The sequence below is a fragment of the Primulina huaijiensis genome, chromosome 11 (assembly GCF_012295235.1).
Source record: "Primulina huaijiensis isolate GDHJ02 chromosome 11, ASM1229523v2, whole genome shotgun sequence".
NCBI classification, from domain to species: Eukaryota; Viridiplantae; Streptophyta; class Magnoliopsida; order Lamiales; family Gesneriaceae; genus Primulina; species Primulina huaijiensis.
In genome coordinates this window covers 18,474,517-18,498,300 of record NC_133316.1, presented here as the reverse complement: position 1 = coordinate 18,498,300, position 23,784 = coordinate 18,474,517, and the positions used below count along the sequence as shown (strand labels likewise).

At 34.8% G+C, this 23,784-nt stretch overlaps 1 protein-coding gene and 1 pseudogene across 1 annotated transcript; both read left to right on the top strand.

The window, feature by feature from the left end:
* The first annotated feature begins 222 nt into the window (after positions 1 to 222).
* Positions 223 to 4,134, top strand: LOC140989030 (stromal 70 kDa heat shock-related protein, chloroplastic-like; annotated as a pseudogene).
* A 14,223-nt stretch (positions 4,135 to 18,357) lies between these two features.
* On the top strand, positions 18,358 to 23,193 carry LOC140987778 (uncharacterized). The gene is made up of 2 exons (XM_073456435.1): positions 18,358 to 22,240; positions 22,667 to 23,193. The coding sequence occupies exons 1-2, from the start codon at positions 19,645 to 19,647 to the stop codon at positions 23,074 to 23,076; spliced, it is 3,006 nt and encodes a 1,001-aa protein (XP_073312536.1). The 5' UTR covers positions 18,358 to 19,644; the 3' UTR covers positions 23,077 to 23,193.
* The last annotated feature ends 591 nt before the right edge of the window (positions 23,194 to 23,784 follow it).

Sequence of the window (23,784 nt, the reverse complement as noted above, 5' to 3'; positions counted from 1 at the left end):
TATATTTTACAATATATTTATATTATTAATTTAAATAATTATACCAAAACCGAATTAATCGACCGAAATAACCGAACCGTTTTGGTAGAAAATCGAACCGAACAAAAAAAAAATGATTCGGATATCGGATTATATATTTTTAAACCAAAAACCGAATAAATCGAAATAAAAAACTGAAAATCGAACCGACCAATGAACATATCATTACATTTCTCCAAAAACCCTCGCTCTCTCCTCCAAAAACCCTCTTCACGTTCTCTTATCTTCTTCTTCACCAAAATCTCAAGTCCCAATTTCTAGGGTTCAGTTTAATCTCCAATTTCAAACATCGGGATATCCAAGCTCTCTTCTAATCGCACTACCTGATTCGTATATTTTTTACCTCGGCATCCTCCGCAACTCAAATTCACGCTCTCGGCGCTACGTCCGCCAGTACAGTTGGAAATAATCCTGTTAAAACCATGTTTTTGGGAACGAAGCTCAATAACACGGTGTCGTTTGGGTTGAAGTTGCGAGCCAAGGCGAGGAACAGCAGCTCACGGAGGAACTCTCAGCTACGTATAGTCGCGGAGAAAGTTGTTGGGATTGATCTGGGGACGACAAATTCTGCTGTGGCTGCGATGGAGGGTGGGAAGCACACTGTGACTAATGCCGAGGCCCAGAGAACGACTCCATCTGTCGTTTCTTACACGAAAACTGGTGATAGGCTGGTGGGGCAAATCGCTTAGCGCCAGGCGGTGGTGAATCCTGAAAATGCTTTCTTCTCGGTGAAGAGGTTTATTGGGAGGAAAATGTTAGAAGTTGATGAGGAGTCTTAAGTTTCGTACCATGTGGTAAGAGATGAGAATGGGAACGTTAAGCTCCGCTGCCCTGCCATTGGGAAACAGTTTGCAGCCGAGGAAATTTCAGCTCAGGTATATTCGTACAAGTTCCGTTTTTATTTTAAAAAATTCTTTTTTAGTTTATTTTTCTGTTGCAGATTTAGTTCTTGTGGATTGGAGTCTTTGTGGGTTTATGCTCTAAATTGATTGGTCTAAGTCTCCAGGGTGAATTGCTATTTATTTTTATTTTTGAGAAGAAAATCCGGGTGCATTGAATATGTTAATGAAGTTTACATTTGTAATAGTTCTTTGGTTTTCCTATTTTCTGAGTTCTGAGTGCATCAATCGGCTCTTCTAGGTGTTGTCTCCTTGCTATTAGTAGCATACATGCAATAATTCTTCTGTTTTGATTTTGATGTATCTTGATAGAGAGTCAAACATCTCAATTCTTAAGTCGTTGACATTGCTTCAAATTCATGAAACTCCCGAGTGCGTATTTCATCCAATATTTGTGGGTACCCGTCATCATGACCTCTGAGAGGCTGTAGTCTTTCCAGATGGCCATTCTTGAGAAGTTCACTACTCTATTGTAGTTTTGAAAAACAAGGCAATTTACCAGGATTCATCTGCTTTTGAATTTTTTCTTTATGTGTTGTTATTTGTATATTAATTTATGGTGTCTTTTTAAAGAGAATGGATTCATAGTGGAAAGACATATTGTTTATTCTTTCCTGGAAGTTCTTCTCTAAGATCAATTTCACAGCACCTTCCAGGCTTACTGTTTTTTCCTCTGAACAGTTTGTGTCTATTGGTGCTCACAGCCAAAATAGCAGAACCAGTACCATTAATTCTAAAAAGCTATACATTTTGTTCTCTGTTACATTTTTTGGTTATAGAAAACTGAAAGGATAATTTTCTAGGGGTTATTTTTTCATCAAATGCTTGACAGCCTATGTTTGATTATATGGTTTAATTTCATCTAGTGACTTTTGTTATTTTTGGTTGTAGTTACTAGGTACTGAGGAAGCTTCTGGATGACGCTTCAAAGTTTTTGAATGACAAGGTCACTAAAGCAGTGGTCGCAGTTCCTGCATACTTTTTTATGATTCTCAGAGAACTGCAACCAAGAATGCTGGTCGTATTGCAGGACTGGAGGTTCTCCGAATTATAAATGAGCCAACTGCTGCATCATTGGCCTATGGTTTTGAGAAGAAAAGCAATGAAACCATTCTGGTCTTTGACCTTGGAGGTGGTACTTTTGATGTTTCAGGTATGGACATGTTTTTTTATTCCCTTAAGTTCATTCTTTTTTGGTGATTGTTTTAATCAAACTTTTCCATATGATTTGAATGATATGCATGCCTTTTAATTCTCTGTTGATTTTTTGTACTTTCTGTACTAGCATGACCTATTTGTTGTGTCATCACAAGCTTTCCGGCTGAGTATGATCAAGTAGGTGAGCATTTGTGTATTGGCATTCAGGAGAATATGTTTTAGGCCCGTTGAATTGTGTTTATCTATTACGTGTATTAGTGACCGCAATGTTTTTTTTTTGGGCTGTTTAGTAAATACTAGGAGTAACATAATTGTGGAGTTTCAGCTTTTAATTATGAATGCTATGCGTTTAAGGGTTGCGTTGCAGCTATGTTCATATTTTGATTTTAAACTGTTGTTTTTGGCAGTGTTTTAACGAGCTATTTTGGCTTCTACTGCAATGTTAGTTCTTGAGGTTGGTGATGGTGTGTTCGAGGTGCTGTCTACTTCTGGAGATACACATCTTGGTGGTGATGAATTTGACAAGGTTTATATTCCTTTGATTTACTGAAGACAACTCTCCAGTCCTCGTTTGTTACTATTTCATTTACCTGGCCTTTTGTTTACTGTATTAATTGATTATTGCTCTGATAATTTTACATCCATTGGCATTCTAGAGAATTGTTGATTGGCTTTCTGCAAATTTCAAAAAGGATGAGGGAAAGGTCTATTGAAGGACAAACCAGCCCTTCAGCGCTTGACCGAAACAGCAGAGAAAGCTAAAATGGAACACTCATCTTTGACACAAACTAATATCAGGCATGTTTATGATTTTGTGACATTGCTTTGCAACTCTTAATGATTAATTATGAATTCTCATGACTCTATTTTGCAATTCTTTGTGTGCATGAAGTCTTACCATTTTTCCTTCCGTTTGGCCAGTTTGCCTTTTATTACTGCCACTGCAGATGGCCCCAAACATATTGAAACCACTATCACGCGGGCGAAATTTGAAGAGTTGTGCTCAGACCTTCTTGACAGGTGAGCTTAGACCACGTTTTGATTCCATTTTTTTCCTTTAGTTAATATTAGTTTCTTCTCTTAAAAATTGTTTCTATTTTTTTTTCATGTCTGCTAGTTACTGTTTTTTCTTTCCTCTTTTTTGCCTGATCCTTTTTGTTGAGGTTATTTTTTGTCTCCTTCTCTATCATTTTACTTGACTTAAACCTCTGAGTTATGTTTATTTCTCAGACTTAAAACACCTGTTCAGAATTCCTTGAGGGATGCAAAACTCTCATTCAGTGATTTAGATGAGGTCATCCTTGTAGGTGAATCGACACGAATTCCAGCTGTCCAGGAACTTGTCAAGAAATTGACTGGAAAGGACCCAAATGTTACAGTAAATCCTGATGAAGTTGTTGCCCTTGGAGCTGCAGTCCAAGTAGTCCATCTTATCCTTTTTTAGCTGTTTTCTATTAATCAAGTAATGTTATTCTGATTTGATTTCCCACTTATTTTTTGGCATAGGCTGGTGTTTTGGCGGGAGATGTCAGTGATATCGTCCTTTTGGATGTAACTCCTCTGTCCTTGGGGTTGGAAACTCTTGGGGGAGTAATGACGAAGATTATTCCAAGAAATACCACCTTGCCAACCTCAAAATCCGAAGTATTCTCAACAGCTGCTGATGGTCAAACGAGTGTCAGAGATCAATGTCCTTCAAGGTGAGAGAGAGTTTGTTCGGGACAACAAATCTGTAGGCCGCGTCCGCCTAGACGGAATTCCTCCTGCCCCACGCGGGGTTCCTCAAATTGAGGTTAAATTTGACATAGATGCCAATGGCATCCTCTCCGTCACTGCCATTGACAAGGGGACTGGGAAGAAGCAAGATATCACCATCAGGGGTGCTAGCACATTGCCTAGTGATGAGGTAATAACTTTGGAAGATAGTCGTTCTATGAAATACACATTTGTACATTACTTTTTGGATGAATACTCCTTGTGTATGAAATTTTGTGTGCATCTACTATAACGTTCCGAAAATTTGAAGGTTCACGTGCATTACATGTATGCAAGTTATCGAATTTCTTATGTATTTTAATTAAATTGTTTTAATTGCCCGAATTGATTATAGTAGACATGTTTACATGCTTAAAATGTAGTTTTATACTAGAACGCATAAAACTGTGTTTTTAAAGGTTATTCGAGACGCGATCGAGGAACGGAGATCGAGGATCATAAGAGGGAAAATATTTTTATTATATAATTATTTTTAATTGTTTAATATATGATATATTTTAAGGAGTATTTCCAAAATAAGAAATTTTGAGATGTTTTCACGTGTCAAGTCGTATTTTAAACTGGTTTTCGATTTTTGATGAAAATAGGGACTTTTTGAGAACTCGATTAATATTTTCACAAATTATCTTTAACAAAATATTTTAATTATTATTTAATGGGCCGAATGGGTTTTTTTATATTAGGTTAATGGACTTAAGCTTGCACCATGTATTTTTATATCAAAATTAAGCTAATAAACCCTACACATAAACCCCAAACTCACGCCCTCACCCTAGGAAATGCACAAGGATTCTTCCACCAGCACAAACTCACACACCAGCACGTTTTCAAGGGGAAACTCACGAAAATAGTGCAGAATTTCAGCAAGGATTCTTCTCTCGTCTCTTCGCCAACGTCCTTCGCATTGCCAATCGTTTTTTGCGCTTGAAATGCGCAACCACGCCTTAATCTTCTTTTTCTCATCTATCACACCATATTATATGTTTGATACATGATTGCATGAAAAACATGATACACTTTATATATTTTCGTTTTTGTGTCTATACATACACAAAACTAGTGTTTTCATCTTTTAAAACTCTTGTCTATGATGCATAAAGGGGCTGTCATGGTAGGGCTATGGGAAGAGAATTTTTTCAACATGTTTAAAGACCCTTAGGTGCATGTTTAAAGGCTGGACAAAGAGGGTGACAAAGATGGACAAAAATTGGGGCTAAGGAAGGCTAGGGTTTTCGAATTGGTTTCCTAGAAGGACATGGCTCTTAGCTGCTGTTAGGGCACGTCCAGGGGTCCAAAGGGGGTTGGGTCAGGGTCCTAGATGGCTTGAAGGAAGGCTGGTGCAAGGCCTAGGGTTGTAGGAGAAGATAGACGCGCGTAAGGCTTAGGAAGGGTTCATAGGGTTCGTCCTCGTGCAATGGCTGTAGAGTCTGTTCTAGTAGCTTGTCTAGGGTTTGGTAATGGTCCTAGGAGGATCAAATAAGGTCTGAACATAGTGGTTAAGGGCTGGAACCGAGCCAAGCTAGAGTTCGAACCAACTAGAGATAGCATTCTGTTGTGCAGAAAATTTCAGAAGGTTCCTAGGCTGCTCTATGGGTTTTAATTGGCTTGGTTTGGGATTAAAAAGGGTTAGTTAGGTGTTAATAAGTTATGATTGAAGTTTGGTTAAGTTTCGAGTCCATTCGGATTAAAACACCACCTGCTACTAGATAGGAGTTAGATTCGTGATCTTCATGAGACCATCAATGATTACATACCACATATTATCATTTATTGATAAGAGATGTACCTACATTCAAATCTTCTAGTCATTATAAACATCTCGTGAAAACTAAGAAGAATTGCTCATTGAAGCATCATCACACTGATTTTAGAGCACTTTAATTTTCAGTGGTTAAGCCTAAAATCTATTTGATATATGTTCTTTTATTGAGCGTCATTTCAAGATAGCGGAAGTGAAATAAGTCAGTAAAATAGTAGTATGAATGCTTGCTGAAATATAATATGGGAAAAATAATATACACAAAGATAAATGCGTTAGGGATTGTTTATGAAAGTTCGAGACTTGAAAGTTTCAACGTCTAACTTTCTTCCTTAAACTCGGAAGGTATCACTAGCAACATCCAGAACATACAACAGGACATATATAGGCTATATAACTTTTTTTTATTAATTAAATATAAAAAATACATACAAGCTAATAATTAAATGCTCATAATTATTATCAATATCCAATATTCTACGTAAATTTATTAAATTATAAAAAAAAACATATATAAATTAAATCTAATAATAAAATGTTCATACTTTTCGTGCTTTTTGTTGCACAAAATTGTCAACTAAATCATCGTAATCAAGTTTAGCTACCATCCTTTTTTCAATAGACAATGTGGACAAATCATTCAATCTATTATGTGACATAATTGATCGGATGTAGTTCTTTTCAACTTCAGCTTTGATAAACTTCTTTCAAAAGAAGCTTATGTAACCGGTATGGTTAATAAAATTCTATAAGCTATTCAAGCATTAGGAACATCATGCAAATATTTGACATACAACAAGACTTCAAATGGTTTGATAATCTAATCCGGTAATGCTTTTTTGAGTAACTGCAATTCATAAAATAGTTCAACCGCATTAAAATCAGAATAACCCTCATGTTTCGAAAAATCTTCAGATGCTACACATGAATTGTTCAAACTCTCATGATCTGCGTCTTTCAACTTGATCAAGTCAAATAAAAATCGAAAAGTCTCTTCATATTTCTGAAATTGCTCAAATCTTGTCTTGATCGAAGAAAGAACATTATCAACTATCTGCAAAAAAAAATTTACTCGAAAATATTCTTTAGCTCCTTGTATCCGTTCATCTCGAGTATTTTCATCAAAAAATCTTTTTCTATAACGAATTCAAGTTTCACGAAATATGGTTTCAACCTCCATTTCTAAACTAATCTTTTCAGCTTCACTCTTCGAAGCTTCAAAACCAATATTTCTATAGTCTTCCAAAAAAATAATCAAACTTTTTAAGAGAGACTAATAACCTCATCAATAACCATATCCTTTCGTTAGAGAATCTTGCCGACTTTATTTACTGTCTACAATACTTCAAACAATATTATCATCCCCACGAGGAATACAAAACTTCGAGTTCAAAATTTGCTAATGACCCTGCATTACTCACTATTGTTGCATCACAACTATGTCCTACTAGATGAAATAGTGCATCTTTTACTTGAAGAGCTTGAAATCTTACAACTTTTACTCTATCAAGATGGCTTTCCCAACGTGTATCCGATCATGATTTTAATGTAAGTCCTTCTCTATTGTGACATTTTACAAAAGATTTAACGAACTCCTACCATTTCGTTTATAAATTCTTTCGTCACTCCAAAAAATGATTTAGCTTGAACACAACTTATGTCCATATCACAAAGGCCAAGGTTAAGAGAACAACAATCACATGGAGTGTAAAATGCTCTAAGATACTCTTTAAGTATTATACTGCACACTCTTTTGTATTTCCTTTTCATATTTGGACCATTATCATAACACTACCCTCTCATATCATTAAAATCAAAGTTCCAGTATTCCCATAACAGATTTAAGCTCATTGAGAAGTATATCCCCTGATGTTGAACAACTTTCATTCTGAACATTATGGCCAAGATAATGGACACGACGAGTTTCCTTTCTTCGGACGCCGAATGTGCTCTTCCATGATTAGATCAAAATCAGCAATCATCCGAATTATACTTAGAAAATTTACACTATTATGATCTTTAAGTTTTTCATTATTTCCACGAAACGCCATATTACTGTTAGAAAATTATTTTACAACGCTTATAATTCTCTTCAAAACTTCTCCCCAAAATATTTTTTCTTTCTCGATGACTTTTTGATTAGAAGAATCAATTGTTAGTTTTTTTTTTTCAACCTTGTTTCCGCCTCCATCCAATTCTTTAAGCTATTAATATGATCATAGCTTGTTTCATGTGTCAGAATTTTTCTAAAAATCATGTTTCTACGTGTATATGAACATGATAAACAATATACGGAAATAAATTGAGTGTTACCTCCGGCCATTGAAAATTATTAATTTATCTGCTTTTTCTCCGATTGATGCCTTCTAAGCACTCAACACTCTCTATAGATGGTGTATTTTATTCTTATGAGGTGTGTGCTTAGGGACCTCAATCGCTGCTATTTATAGGCATCTTATACCATCGATGAGTTATTGCGGGAGCCTTATTGTCAAAGGAAGAGACGCATGCGTGCCTCAATTTTCTGAAGTTGAGACGGCATACGAATCTTTTGTCAAAAGTTGTAGGCAATGGCGGTTGTCATTTCCTACACGTTTTTTCGTCCTTTGATATGAGCCAATTTTCTTACATCATGCTTACTAAGTCTCTCGTGAATATTTGTCCAATCACCATATCCTATAGTTGATGTTATTAAAGGAAACATTATCTCTTTTGAATAATACACAACAAAAGTGAAACACTTTATTCTTTTTCCGAGAGTACACTAGCCATGATCTCTCAAGTTTTTCTCTATTTGACAAAGATCAACTGTAATGTTTTTTTATTGAAACTTCTACCTTGGTCATTAACCGTATACACAATATCCATAACTCTCTTTTGACCTCTCTATATCAATAATCAATCTTTCTTTGAGACATATTATTCTCTCGATTTCTCGGATCGAACAAATCATCTAATTATTCGCCACAGATATCTATATTTTCATTCAAATTTTCAGGATCATTTACAACATCCATTCCATTATTGTTATTTTCTTCAATTTAAGACCCTTCGAGATTATTATTTACTTGAATCCCATCATTCAAACCTAAATTCTTAATCAAAATTTGATATGCAACCACATTCTCAAGATTCAAATTTTGATCATTGACACTCTCAGAAAAGATTTTATCAGTATCAACCATGACATCATTCAAATCCGAAGTTGTAATAGTAGACTAATCTTCAACTACGGAAACAGTTTTATGTACCTTTCCATAGATCTAGCGAGAGACTTTGTAAGAATATCGTTTTTTTTTTCTTCCGTTTTTACTATTTGAACTTCTAGATTCAAATTTTCTTTTCCCCGTCATAATTCACAATGAAAATCTAACCAAACAAATACAAAACATAATTTAAATACTAACATATATAATTTAAATATTAACAAATATTCAATATGCACATCAATTGTGTTTGAAACCATAACAAATACAAAACATAATTAAAATGCTAACAGATATAATTTAAATACTAACAAATATTCAATATGTACATCAATTGTGTAGAATAATNATATCTCAATAAAGTTTATCTAACACATAAATATTTTTTTATATAAATGTATGCATCGCATGGTAAGGGACGCTAGCATAAGCAACGATTAGGGGTGTGCAAAATTTCGGTTAATTCGGTTCGGTTCCGGTTTTAATTTGAAAAATTCGGTGAACCCGAATTAAACGATTTAGTATATGTATTAATTTAAATTGTATATGGGCATTAAAAATACATTAGAAAGAAGATTAACTTTTCATATATTAGAAGGAAGCTCATTCATCCAATGATTTTATCTTCAATATTTATATTTTTTATTGATATTTTTTTCAATGTTTTTTGTTATTTATGAGCTCTGAATTNTGTTTTTTTTTTTTTTTTTTTTTTTGTATGTGTGTGTGTTGAATTTCACATTTTTTTTAAAAAAATATCGGTTATTTTGGTTACCGAAATAACCGATTTGAAAATCAGTTCAGTTAATTCGATTTCTATGAATATTTCGATCGATTCGATTATTCGAAAATAAAATTGGTTAAATCGATTATATGTCTATTCGATTCGGTCGGTAACCAAATAGATCGATTGCACATCCCTAAGTCAACAATACATGTGTCACAAATCTGTAAAAATTGATCCAGATTGGACATAGGAGTTTATATGTTATTTTAAATAATAAACCCGATTTTAAGTCAGGTGGTTTTTTTGGGTATTATAAGAAGATGACTGTGAGAACCGAAAATCTCACACTAATGTAATTAATATTTGTAAGGAAATTGTAAGACTTGATTATTTTAATAAATACCAAGATATACATATGAAGAGATATTTAATTGTTGGAGTCTTGGTCACCAAGTAAAGAATACCTACAATATGGCATGCATATTTTCGAAAATATGCAAGGGAATATACAAGATTTTTGTGAGGATTAGATGCTTGGTTATTTGGAAGGAGATCATCAAAACTTTGCACCAAAACCGTTGGATCTAGCCACCATATTCTCAAGCCAAATCAAGGGCCATGAGATCAAGAAATCTCACTAATTAGGGAACCATATTTTCGGAATTAAGCAAGGGGATTAGAGCCAAATTTTGAGAGATTTGGAGCAACTTTTGGTAGGATTCTAGTGCCAAATTTAGATCCCTCTCCTTCACCTATAAATACCACACCATCCCTACTCATTCTCCACCCCCAAATTTCGAAATCCTAGAGCTAAAATTTTCGAAATTTCAGCACTTTGTCCTATCCGAAGTTCTACTCAAAAATTGTCCCGAAGTTAGACCAAAAGTCGAAGCCGAGGCGCTGTTCGAGCAAGAGCAAGAAGCGATCCAATTCTCGAAGCCAAACACCTACGTTTTTAGCAAATTAAAATACGGTAAGTGGGCTGTTTTAAAGAGTTAATTTCGATTATGCATTCTTCATGTGTTTTTGAAAATACGGTCGAGTACATGTTCTTTTCTACTCCTTTTCTTGTGTCGAATTGTCATACTGTTTTAAGCACTGTGAGGAGTCGACTGTATATGGGTGGGAATCCCAACCATGACGTACCCTTACGCGGTGGGGGATATAACCGCCATACGGCCTCGCCCCCTTAGAGGAGTAAAAATTAGGGACTGACGTCAGTAAACCATAGAAAGTAGATAAATCTCAGTGCTTGGTAAAGCGTTTATGCATGTGATACGAAAAATATTATGCGAGTCAAGTTCTATTTTTCGAAAGTTATGCATGTTGTTTGTATTGTATTCGATTTTCCCCCACTTGCTGAGTATTCCCAAATACTCACCCCCTTACAACCCCTCCCAGATAAGTTTGAAGAAGTAATAGAGGAGGAAGAATCCGAGCAGTTCTGGGGATGGTGAATTTCAAGAAATTAGATCAAGTTTAAGTTTATTATTATGTAGTTTTACGTTTCCGCACTAAACTCTGTTATTTTGGATTTCGGTATTGTAAAGAAAATGCTTATTTCGTTTGAATTATGAATTATAAACTGGTTTCGGTTTAAACTGTGCTACAAAGGCTTGTTGTTTTCAATTGTGTGATTGTTAAACGACGCCGGTGTCAATCCCGAGTTTCGGGGCGTGACATTGACTTTTTTTTTTTTCCCAAACTCGATTAACTTTATCTAATCCAGTCAGTTAGCATTAATTTAAATTTTATTTTGGATATTTTTGTAACAAAGACACTATTAAATATTTGGGGAAAAAATTAAATCTTCGGCCATTTTTTTTTCATTTTATTTAGGATTTTATATAATGCAGATTGAAATTCGGTTAGTCTAGCCCATACACGGCATATATTATACACAAAAAAAAAAATCTTATTAGATCTTCTCACGAGCTAATTTTATGAGACGGATATCCGGCTCGACATATGAAAAATATTATTATTTATTTCAAACGTATTACTTTTCACTCTTGATATAACCGAGTTGACCCGTTTTACGAATATAGATCCATGCGACCGTCTCGCATGAGACACATTCATCATTACAAAACTCATACGACTACGTTTCACAAGTCAATTCTGACCTGATCCATGAAAAAATAACACTTTTATATAAAAAAATATTACTTTTCATTTCAGATATGGATCGGGTTAGCTTGTCTCACGGATATAAATTTGTGAGACTTTCTAATTTATCACTTAGTACGTAATTTAAATTTTATTAATTTTCAAAATATTTTAAAGAGTAATCTCAAATATTTTTATTCGTTAGATGAGTTTGTAGACCTCGATTGGGTTAACTCACAATTTCTTACGCGATTTAGTTGGGCCCTAAATTGGGCTTCAATGAGGACCAACTACCAAGTACATTGTAATTCAGCCCATTGAATGGCCCATATTTTTTCTTTTGGGCCGGTTTGAACTTTATTCATAAATAGCGCAAGATCTAAGGACCTTATCGTCAGCAATGACAAGCTTATATAATATCTTGAAATTTTTCAATATTTAAATATTTTACATAAAGCCAAAAAATGTTATCAACAGTATTTGATAAATTCCATGTTTCGAAAAAATATATAATTGCTAAATTAACAGAGTTTTGATTTTTAGAAGATATAGTTGGGATAAACAATAAAAATTTATGTGAAAAAGCATTATTTTCTGACTTGGAATCAAACCTAGTGATGGGATGAGGTCGACCAATCTCGTGATCTTTGTACCCAACCTCTGTCTCGATAAGAATTGATAATTTTTTTTCTCCAGATCTCGTACCCGATGATATTGGGACCCGAAATCTCATGATCCAATAAGGTAGAGAGATGATGTCCGAAAGTTCGGGATCTCCTCGGGTAAAGAGAGAATATCACGATATATATAGAGATGAGAACAATAATGTGATCCCTTTATTCTTCTAAGTTTAGGCTGAAGGAAGAAAATAACGACAAATTCTCTTTTATTTTGTATAATTTTATTTGAATTATAATATTTATCTATGTGAATTTTTTTTATTTGGATTAATTAGTTAACCATTTAATGTAAGCCTTAAAATTGTCATCTATATGTTAACCCTTTTAAATACGTTAACCAATTTCTACATGGACTTCGATCCAATATTATTTTATTTAAAATGACAATCTTCCAACCCAATATATTAATAATATTTTAGAAAATATTTTTTAATAAAATAAAATAATCGGATCATGTCGGAAATCGAGAGGATATAAGCTTCCGGACGAGAAAAATCCCGACAAATCGGATAGAGAAAAATGTGGGTCGAGATTTTTTCAAGATGAAAGTGGAGCAAGATTCAGGTTAGATCGAGATTTTCTGATTTTTTTCTGGACCCTAATCTCACCAATGCACATGGCAATGGTTGTGTGTATACATTTTATTTTGAAAAAAAAAAGGAATAAATTGAATCACAAATACGAAATGATCACGAAAAGAAAAAAAAAATTAAGTGGTCCACCCTAAATTATTTGAATGGAGATTTTTGTTTTAACAAAGGCAGAGGACCATATCATTCCGGATGGCCTCGTTGTCTCCTCTTTATAAAGAAGGTTCCCAGATGGATATGATGGATCATTAAACACCCTTTTTATTTCTTTAAATTAAATTATTATGCTACAATTATTTCTTTAAATTACATTATTATGCTACAGTTTCCATCATTAAGAGTGACTAAATTAATAATAAAAGAGTGGGTCTTTTGGGAGACGGTCTCACGAATCTTTATCTGTGAGACGGATCAACCCTACCGATATTCACAATAAAAAGTAATGTTTTTTTTATAGATGACCCAAATAAGAGATCTGTCTCACAAAATACGACACGTGAGACCGTCTCACACAAGTTTTTGCCATAATATTAAAAATCGATAAAATAACTAAAGAAATACGAGTTTCTTTGATACACACACGAAGGCAGTGTGGTATTTATATTGCCATTTATTATTGATGGCATGATGTTGTGTAACTGGTTATAATGAGTGAACTGAAGCACGCCTAAAGACACAGACATTTTCACAATTTTTGTCTATTATACTTGTGTCCATTGGCACACGATACATACATATATATATATATATATATACAAACATCGTATCGTCCCCTTTGATCCAGTACTTCCAATTGGTGCTGGTGCTGGTGCAGGCCACCATCCATGAAAGTTAATTTGAGTGCTATTTTTCTCCCAAAATGAAACGAAACAGCTTTGAGAGAAAGTCATTCCAAACATGGATTTTTGAACCTTTCTCGTTGGCTTCATCTTTTTAATTCACAAGCACGACCACATCAATTTTTGTGGTAGTAAAACGGTAGAAGATTAAGACAGAAAAAGATATGTGCTGGCTGAGTAGTTATTTTCCTATAAAGTTGAGAGCCGATATGTGTCGAATATAAATGAGTGAAAGTGTCCATGTAATTAAGCTGTCACAGATCGATATATTTCAAATCCATTATTTTCAAATGTATTTTTATAGTTTCAGGGAAGCAATATCATAAATTTCAAATTAACATTACATGTTTATTTAGTGTTTTATATAAATTATGATGAATTTCAAGTTCACCTAATAATGGAGGAGACATTTGAAATCTATTCTATTTTGTGTAACTAACGTGCAAATAAGTAACGTATAGATTTAAGATTTCATCAATTGTTTCATTGTTAACCATAAAACTATAATCGAAATATATATCTCAAAATGCAAGAATTGAGACAAACGTTTTTTTTTTGTGAAAGTAGAATAAGCTGACCCGTAATTAGATAATCTTTAATTATTTTTTAAAAAATTAATCCAATCTATTATTGTCTCCAATTTTACCATTAAAATATCAATAATAATGAACAAAATGTGAAGTCATCCAAATGCAATGGAATAAATTCTCAAAACTCATAAGATTACTACTAAGAAAAAGCATATATTTTCTCTCTCAATCTTTTTTAGTTTATTATCTTTTCACCTATGGATTTTCCGCTGTATTGCGAGTGATCCATTTTGCTAAAGCATTTGGCTTTGCTCCGGTGGACCCATTGACCAACAGTCTGTAAAACAAAAAAATGCGACTCTTGAAATTGATGAATCTCCCGAAATTTAAGCAATTTAATTAAAGTTAATAATATTTTTATACTCATTTTCGCCCATCTTATTTGTATTTTTTTCCAAATTGATCTCATCCTCAAATTCGTCGCTCAACTTTCTAAAATTGTATTACAAATTTACAATGATACAACGAAATTGAGGGTATTTTATTTTTTAACCTCGGTCAATCTTTTTTTTTTTTTTTTTAAGAAAATGACCTCCTCAAGTGTATTTCAAATACACTTGAGGAGGTCATATTTCTTTAAAAAAAAGTTGACCGATGTTATTTAATCAATTTCCCCAACGAAACTGATCGTGAACATAAAGTGTACAGAGGTGAGAGCATTGAATATTTTGATTTCTTTGAAATGGATAAAATAGAATTGATTGCAAGTATGCTGAGGATTAGAATGCATGGGAAAATATAGGATAAATTTTGGCAAAAAGTTGGAAAAACTTTAAAATATGAGAGATATTTAGAAAATGATACGGTTGTGCATGAAATTAGGAACCATGTCCTCAAAAACTAAACTATGAAGTAGGAATGTATATAGAACTTGATGTGATTACGATCAATTAGATAAATGCATATGGTGGTTTAGATAAACAAACTAAGCCAATCGATCCACACATTAACAACATAATTATGTTTGAACAAGGAAGATGTTGTTGTGCTCGTCCCTTTCGGGCAACAACTAGGCGATATCCAAGGCGTTATTCTGCCCAAATCACATTTAAGTGCTATCCAAGATCGACCGAGTCTTCGTCCAAGAATCAAGCAAGATCCTACCGTGCTTTTGAAATAACGGTAAGAGGGGCTATATATGTTTTAAAGACTTATGTATCTGTTAAAATTCAATCGTATATTGTATGTTTTGCTATGCCTCAAGTTTTATTATTATTTGATTCGCATTTGCCCTTTTGCTAAGTTCTGTTCCGTGCGATTCGATACGTTTCTTTCTTCCCAATTTGATAAATTCCGTGCATCGGGAAATCCTATGAGGGAAAATGCTCTATAGAAAGCCCATTTACAGGAGAAGACCTCAGAGGAAGACGAAGATCAAGGATTATTCATTATCATTATTATAAGATATGTGTTCAATATGTGATTCTGATTTGATAAGACTTCGTTCTGTTAAGATTCTGTTATGATATGATCAGATCTTCTGATATGATATAAGTTTTGAACTACATTTGTTCCGTTTTTTTACTTCTGCTATGAAAAATGATCGCTTTGAAATATTTCTCTGTATAACTTGTTATTTTGATACTCGATCGACCCTCACTTGCTGAATGTTTCCCAAAACGCTCACCTCCCTTACTTCTTTTCCCCAAATAAAAGTGAAGAACAAGTAGAAGAAGAGGAACAAGACCAGTTTTGATGTTGGTGAAGAAATCTGGATTTATGGAGATCAAGTTACTATTTTCAAAGTTTATATTTTAATTGTAACAGCTTCCACATGTTGTACATTCTCTTTATAATAACAATTTCCGCCTTGTTCGACTTTTGCATCTGTAAAGACGACGTTCTTTTATGAAATAAACTGATTTTGACTATCTTTTGTGAGACTTATTATTGTTAAATAATTTGAATGTCATTTACGTCAGTCTCAGGAGTGTAACATAATACCATCGCAAAAATTTCATAAACTGTTATAGTTGTAGACTAACGCAACAATATAGATAGATCATGAAAAAGAACCCTTACCATAGCAAAAATTGTTATGGTTTGAAATCTGGGATTGCTAAAAAGTCGGAGTTAACTTTCGGTGACAGTGGGATCTGAAATTGCTAAAAAAATTCGAAATTTTAGTTGAAGCAAATGATGTTCTAGAGAAGGGAATAAGAGGGGAACAAATTAATGAAGGAGGCTTACGGTGTTAGAAGCGGTGTCGTCGAATGTGTCGTTGTTCGACCACTTGGTTAATACCAGAGACGAAATTGAGTATATTTTAGAAAGTTGAGGGACAAATTCGAGGATCAACAAAAAAAACATTTACCATATGTTTGGAAACAAGGATTTTCAGAGATTTGTGGAGATTTGGATTTGTAAATCTTGGTTTTAACCGTTAACTCAAACTTGAAAATAATAAGGAAAACTATACTTGATTTATTTCCAATATGAGACAACTCCCACTTCATTTCATTCATTACTCACTACTTATCCAACAAATTTAGTCTCGCACTAGAAATTATAGCTATTACTAATAGTAAAACTCTTCTTTTAATACTATTCTATACAAAGTACTAGTCTACGAATGGCAATACAAGAAATTCACTATTTGATAGGACACATGAAAATGACCTTTCAAAGCCCATTGATTACAAAACAAAGACACCTCAGGAGGGTACCCCTTTGCATCTGTGAATCAAGTACCCCACCCTGCCCATGAGAGTTTTTAACCATATCAACTCCATAATTATAATTAAGATCAACCTTGGCTAGAGCTCAAACGTTCAACATTGTGCTTGTTGATATTCGATATATTGATTTTGCAGGGCTCAAACTCATTTGAGGTTCCCTCAAATTCGATCGTTGGATCGACTACTCGACACAAGCATTACACAAAACAAAAAAAGAGTTGGGTTTAGCGACGGTTTGGTATTCCGTCACTAAATCCATTGTTATTGATTTATTGCGACGGTTTGGTATAACCGTCGATAAGTTAGCGACGAAATTCATGGTAGAAACTGTCATAATTAGCGACGAAATTCTGAAACAAAACGTCGCCAAACTGGCTTCCATTAAACTATTGTCAGGGGGTTTACGATGATTTAATTAAAAATCGTTCTTAATTTAGCGATGAAATTTATTAACCAAATTTGCGACGTTTTATACATGACCATCACATATGAAAAACTGTCGCTAAATAGCGAATATTTCAAGAAATCCGTCGCAAAATTCAGTTTAAAATTCAAAATTTGAATTTGCTACGGAAACAAATAATTAGAGGCGAAAGCGACGAAAATTATACTTGAACCCATAATTGCGACGATTAATCAAGAACCATTGGTAAATTGTGCGACGATTTTTTCATATCATCAGTACTAACGACACTTGAAGTAAAAATGTCATTGTTTTAGCGATGGTCCTCATAAAATTGTCGTTAATTTACTACGATTTCATAAAACTGTGGTAATTTGACGGTTTTAATAAAACTGTCGGCAAATTCGAATTAGCGACGGATTTAGTAACATTTTCTCTAATTCTATCGCAACTTGGTCTATTTTTTGTAGTGACAGGTTATGTGGGTGTTTTTATATGCCGGAACCTCTCATTCATGGTCCAAGATCACATTTTCCCATGCATGAAGGGTGTCTATTTTTTCCTCTTTTAAGGAGGTTCTTTTTATTTAGTGCAATACAAGAGCACTCTTTTCGATGTAAGGTAAGAAAGATCACATATTTATCTTTCTTTTTGAAGTGGAAGATCTAAAGCAAATATTTTTAGACCATGCTTGGCCCTCTCTTTAGAACTATTTCATATTCTAATAAAGCTCAAATATACACTAATATGCTGTGAATTGGGCCCAATTTTTGTAGGACAAAGGCAGGGAGAAGGAATAAAGCTACCACATTTGCTTCTTCAATGCAACATGAATATTACATAATTATTATTATATTGATCATTCTTCAAAAAACAAAGTAATGATATATTAATAATTGCCACCTTTCACTTTACTTACATTCCACTGTTTTTGCAGGCACATGACACCAACTCCTTCTAGCAGAGGGGCATTGCAAGCTAAACCAGCAAAAGTATCATGCTAGATTTCGCATCAGTCCAACTCCATGTTTTGATTTTGTGGTCCTGCCAGCTCACCTCCGACTCGACCCACGTCTCATCTCAGGAATCAACCACGAGCGAAAAATTTTGTTCAGAAACTCGAAACGGTGGGGAAAAGTGTTGACAGTTTAATAGAAAAGCTTACATAGAATTAAGTGTTGATGATCACATTTATTTGAATAATCAGCAACCTCGATATGATCAGGAATTAAACATTGAGAAGTGCTTAGATATCAACTTGAAAACTAGACTAGAAATAGCTAAAGGGACAAATTTTATGCCAAATAAGTTAATTATAAGGATTGTACACTGCTCCCGGTAGGGGCACAAAGTGCAAGCCATGCAGATTCTGCAAATAATTTCGATCCAATACAGAAAACGGTCCAAAATTTCTTTTGTTTTTACTCATTAAAAAAAAAATATAATACAATAACATTGACAACTACAATGCCAAACTGTAGAACTTCTGTTGTCATTTTCAATCTTTGGATCAATGATACTGCATGAAATATTTGGCCATATAGTGGCAAGAATTGATTAAAAATTTCCACTTCACAACTTTAATATAATTTACACATCCGTGAAAAATCAGAATCCATGGTTATCGTTAGTCAGATATGTGAAAGCCAACTCAGCCATTCTTGATTGCTGAAAGTGCAATTTCATCATCTGGCACTCAAAATAAAGGCCATCACTTTGAGTAAAGTAGAAGGGTGATTTGGACATTCAAATAAAGAGGGAGGGAGCAAGAAATAAAGGAAAGGGTGGGGTGGTGAATCGACTTTACTTTTTTGTTTTCTCTCAATATTTAACTTTAAATTTATGCTATCTATCAAACGTTCTTATTTGTTTCCCCCTCCTTCGTCTTTCTTCTTTTGCTTAAACTAATGATAAGGTTCTTCAACAAATTTTACTCCAAATTTGATCTTATATTCTCATTCATCAATTCTGGTCTGAAAGAAAAAAGAGAAAGCTAGAGGGAGAAAAGGGGTAACTTAGCTTCTTCCTTGAAGTTGGAGAGGCTTTTCTAAAAGATGATTGATTTTTCAAAATGCATAAATGAAGTTCTTCGTATGCTCTTTATCCTCTTTTCCTTTTACAGGAAATCTATCATCTGCCCGCCTCTTATAATCCTTTGCTTATTCTTCATGCCCTTCCAAACTTGTTTCCCATGAAATATTTCCAAGAAAATATGGTGCCCTTTATCTTCTGCACACTCACATTTTTCTCCCTCGTGGACAGTTCTGTTTCTTCATCTATTGTTTCCGATTTTCAGGCTTTAATCGCACTGAAACAAGGATTTCAGTTCTCCAATTTGGCTACAAGCACTTGGAATTCTTCTAATCCCACATTGGTTTGTTCTTGGAGTGGAATCACATGCCTCGATGATAGAGTAATATCTCTTGATATATCGAACCTTGGTCTGTATGGCTCTGTTTCCCCTGAAATTTCAAGTCTTGACAAGCTGGTAGAGCTGTCCATTGATGGAAACAACTTCACAGGTGAAATCAAGATAGAAAAAATGAGCAGCCTTTCTTTTCTCAACATATCCAATAATCAGTTTAGTGGGTCTTTGGATTGGAATTATTCTAGCCTTGCCAATTTACAAGTGATTGATGCATATAACAACAATTTCTCTGCTTATCTTCCAGAAGGAGTATTGAGTTTGAAGAGTCTCAAGCACTTGGAATTAGGAGGAAACTATTTCCAAGGTGAAATCCCTGTAAGTTACGGGAATTTAATTGAACTGGAGTATTTGTCATTGGCAGGAAATGATCTTCAAGGGAAAATTCCGAGGGAACTGGGAAATCTTACTAATTTGAGGGAGATGTACTTGGGATATTACAATATTTATGACAGTGGAATTCCAAAGGAATTCGGGAAGTTGGTGAATCTAGTTCACATGGATCTTTCAAGTTGTCAATTACATGGTTCAATCCCTTCAGAGGTAGGGAATTTAAAGTCGCTGGACACTATCTTTCTGCATGTAAATCTACTATCGGGGCCGATCCCAAAGCAATTAGGTAACTTGACAAGACTTGTAAATCTTGATCTTTCTGTCAACGCATTCACAGGAGAAATCCCATACGATCTTATCAACCTCAAGCAAATCAAGCTTCTCAATCTGTTCATGAATAGATTGCACGGCTCAATACCAGGATTTGTTGCTGATTGTCCGGAGTTAGAAACTCTTGCGCTCTGGATGAACAATTTCACAGGCGTTATCCCAACGAACCTTGGCCGAAATCAGAGGCTGCAGGACCTGGACTTGTCTTCAAACAAGATCACTGGTACAATCCCTAAAGACTTGTGTTCCTCAAAACAGCTTCGAATTCTAATACTTCAAAAAAATTACCTCTTTGGCTCAATACCAGAGGAATTGGGCATGTGCACAAGTCTGGTCAGGGTGAGGTTGGGGTATAACTACTTGAATGGAAGCATACCAAGTGGCTTTATTTACTTGCCTGAACTAAATTTTCTTGAATTGCAGAGCAATATGTTGTCTGGATTCTTGTCTGAGAGTAGTAACAGTTCGACAAACCAAACTAAATTGGGCCAGATAAACCTATCAAACAATCAGATTTCAGGAATTTTGCCATTATCCCTTTCAAAATTTCCTTCCTTACAGATACTTTTGCTAAGTGGAAACAATTTTTCTGGTCCAATCCCTCCTTCAGTTGGTGAACTCCACCAAGTAGTACGAGTTGATCTTAGTGGAAATTCACTTGCTGGCGAAATCCCACATGAAATAGGCAACTGTCTCCATCTCAATTATTTAGATTTGAGCAACAACAATTTATCTGGCGCAATCCCAGAAGAAATTTGCTATATTCGAATCTTGAATTACTTGAACCTGTCAAGAAACCACTTGAATGAAGCCGTGCCCCAATCCATTGGCTTGATGAAAAGCCTTACAACAGCGGACTTCTCATTCAACAATCTCTCTGGAAAACTACCCGAATCAGGGCAATTTTTAGTCTTCAATGCTTCGGCATTCATGGGGAACCCTGAACTGTGTGGATCCTTATTGAACAACCCCTGCAGCTTTGCAACAATAACTAGTCCACCTAGAAGATCAAGCAATTCCTTTAAACTAATCTTTGCCCTTGGCCTGTTAATGTGTTCTTTAGTCTTTGCCTTAGCAGTTATCATCAAGGCCAAAACATTCAAGAGAAGTGGCTCAAATTCTTGGAAAATGACCGCCTTCCAAAAGCTTGATTTCAGAGTTTCTGACATCCTGGAGTGCGTCAAAGATGGGAATGTGATAGGCAAAGGAGGAGCCGGGATCGTTTACCACGCCACAATGCCTAATGGAGTTGAAATTGCTGTCAAGAAACTGCTAGGATTAAATAGCATTAACAGCCATGATCATGGCTTCAAAGCTGAGATTCAAACGCTAGGCAACATCAGGCACAGAAACATAGTAAAACTCCTGGCATTTTGCTCCAACAAGGATACAAATCTTCTTGTGTACGAATACATGAGAAATGGCAGCTTAGGGGAGGCATTGCACGGGAAAAAGGGTGGACTCTTGAACTGGAACTTGAGGTACAATATTGCACTGGATGCTGCCAAAGGGCTGTGCTATCTTCACCATGACTGCTCGCCTTTGATCCTTCACAGAGATGTCAAGCCAAACAACATATTGTTAAATTCAAGATTTGAAGCACATGTTGCGGATTTTGGTTTGGCCAGATACTTGGTGGATGGAGGTGTCTCTCAGTGCATGTCAGCAATTGCAGGATCTTATGGTTACATTGCTCCAGGTACATTTGCTTTGTTACCTTGTTCACTTTATGCTTAAAAACGTTCGGTTTCACTACCGCAAGTTTGCTACTTGGATGAAGTGTGTTATCTGCTGGTAGCTATTTAACTCTCAAACTTAAAAGTATGAGGGCTCTTAACTCATTTCATCTATATTGATCAATGTCACTCGTCAATACATGCTTTGTGTCATCACATTCTTGTAGTGTTAACACGCAACATAGAAACATTGACGAGGGCAAATCTAAAGCATAACGGTTAATATATTCTTAAGAACACAGAGAGCAAAACTTCAATCTTCGATTGAGAAAGTCTCTGCTCCGCCCTTCAAGTAGTAATCTGGAAACAATGCTTTTCCTTTCGGAGAATCAAGTTTAGCTCCGAGGAAAATACTTTTCCGTATCACTTGTTTGTGGATAATCTTGCAGAATACGCTTACACGTTGAGAGTTGACGAGAAGAGCGACGTCTACAGCTATGGAGTAGTCCTCCTCGAACTCGTCACGGGGCGGCGGTCGGTTGGAGAGTTCGGCGAAGGAGTGGACATTGTACAGTGGATAAAGTGTTCGACGACTTCCTGCAGAGAAGAAGTCACTCGAATCATCGACCCTCGGTTGACCGTCGTCCCCAAGGATGAAGCCATGCACTTGTTCTTCGTCGCAATGCTATGTACCCAAGAAAACAGCGTCGAGCGGCCCACCATGAGGGAGGTAGTGCAGATGCTGTCTGAATTCCCCCGCCGATCTCAGGACCTTCAATCTTCTGCATCGGGAAGTGGGTATCAGTTACAGCAGAAGAAGAATCCTGATGAGAAAATTCCACATGATCTTCTTGTGTAAAGTTCTTGGAACTAAGCCTTTTTTTTCTTTTAGAGAATGTATACTTTAGTGTGGGTGAATTTTATTTTGTTTTACTTTTTATTTCTTCAAATATGCACATACAATTAATTAGTAGAATATAAAATGCGAGATTATTTTATTTTAGTAAAAAATTATTAAAGATATATATTTTATTGATAATAATATATAATGGATATGTCTTTTTGGATTTTTATAAAATAAAGTATTTAAATACATAGTTTATATAAAATAGAAAACAGATAAAAAAATTAATTTATTTAAATACATAGTTTATATAAAATAGAAAACAGATAAAAAATATTAATATAATCTACAATAAAAATCACTCAACACAATAAAAATGGAAATTGAATTGCCATTGTGGTTTTTCAAATAGAATTAGATGTGTGGTTTTGAATGATTATGAACTAGAGTAAGTCTCTTGTGACACGGTTTCACGAATTTTTTTTGTGAGACGGGTCAACCCTACCGATATTCATAATAAAATGTAATATTCTTAGCATAAAAAAAATAATTTTTCATGGATGATCCAAATAAGATATTTGGCCCACGAAATTGATCCGTGAGACCGTTTCACACAAGTTTTTGCCTTTACAGTATATCCTCTATCATTCTTCCATTTTTCGAGGGAAAGAATTATTCATATGTTGTGCTTAATTACATCTCCGAATTTACATGTTCTTGATT

What these genes read in the sequence shown, in the direction of transcription:
- LOC140987778 (XM_073456435.1), top strand. Translation starts at nt 19,645, where the DNA reads ATGAAATATTTCCAAGAAAATATGGTGCCCTTTATCTTCTGCACACTC. An exon ending in TTATGGTTACATTGCTCCAG is followed by an intron (nt 22,241 to 22,666) that starts GTACATTTGCTT and finishes ATAATCTTGCAG; the next exon opens with AATACGCTTACACGTTGAGA.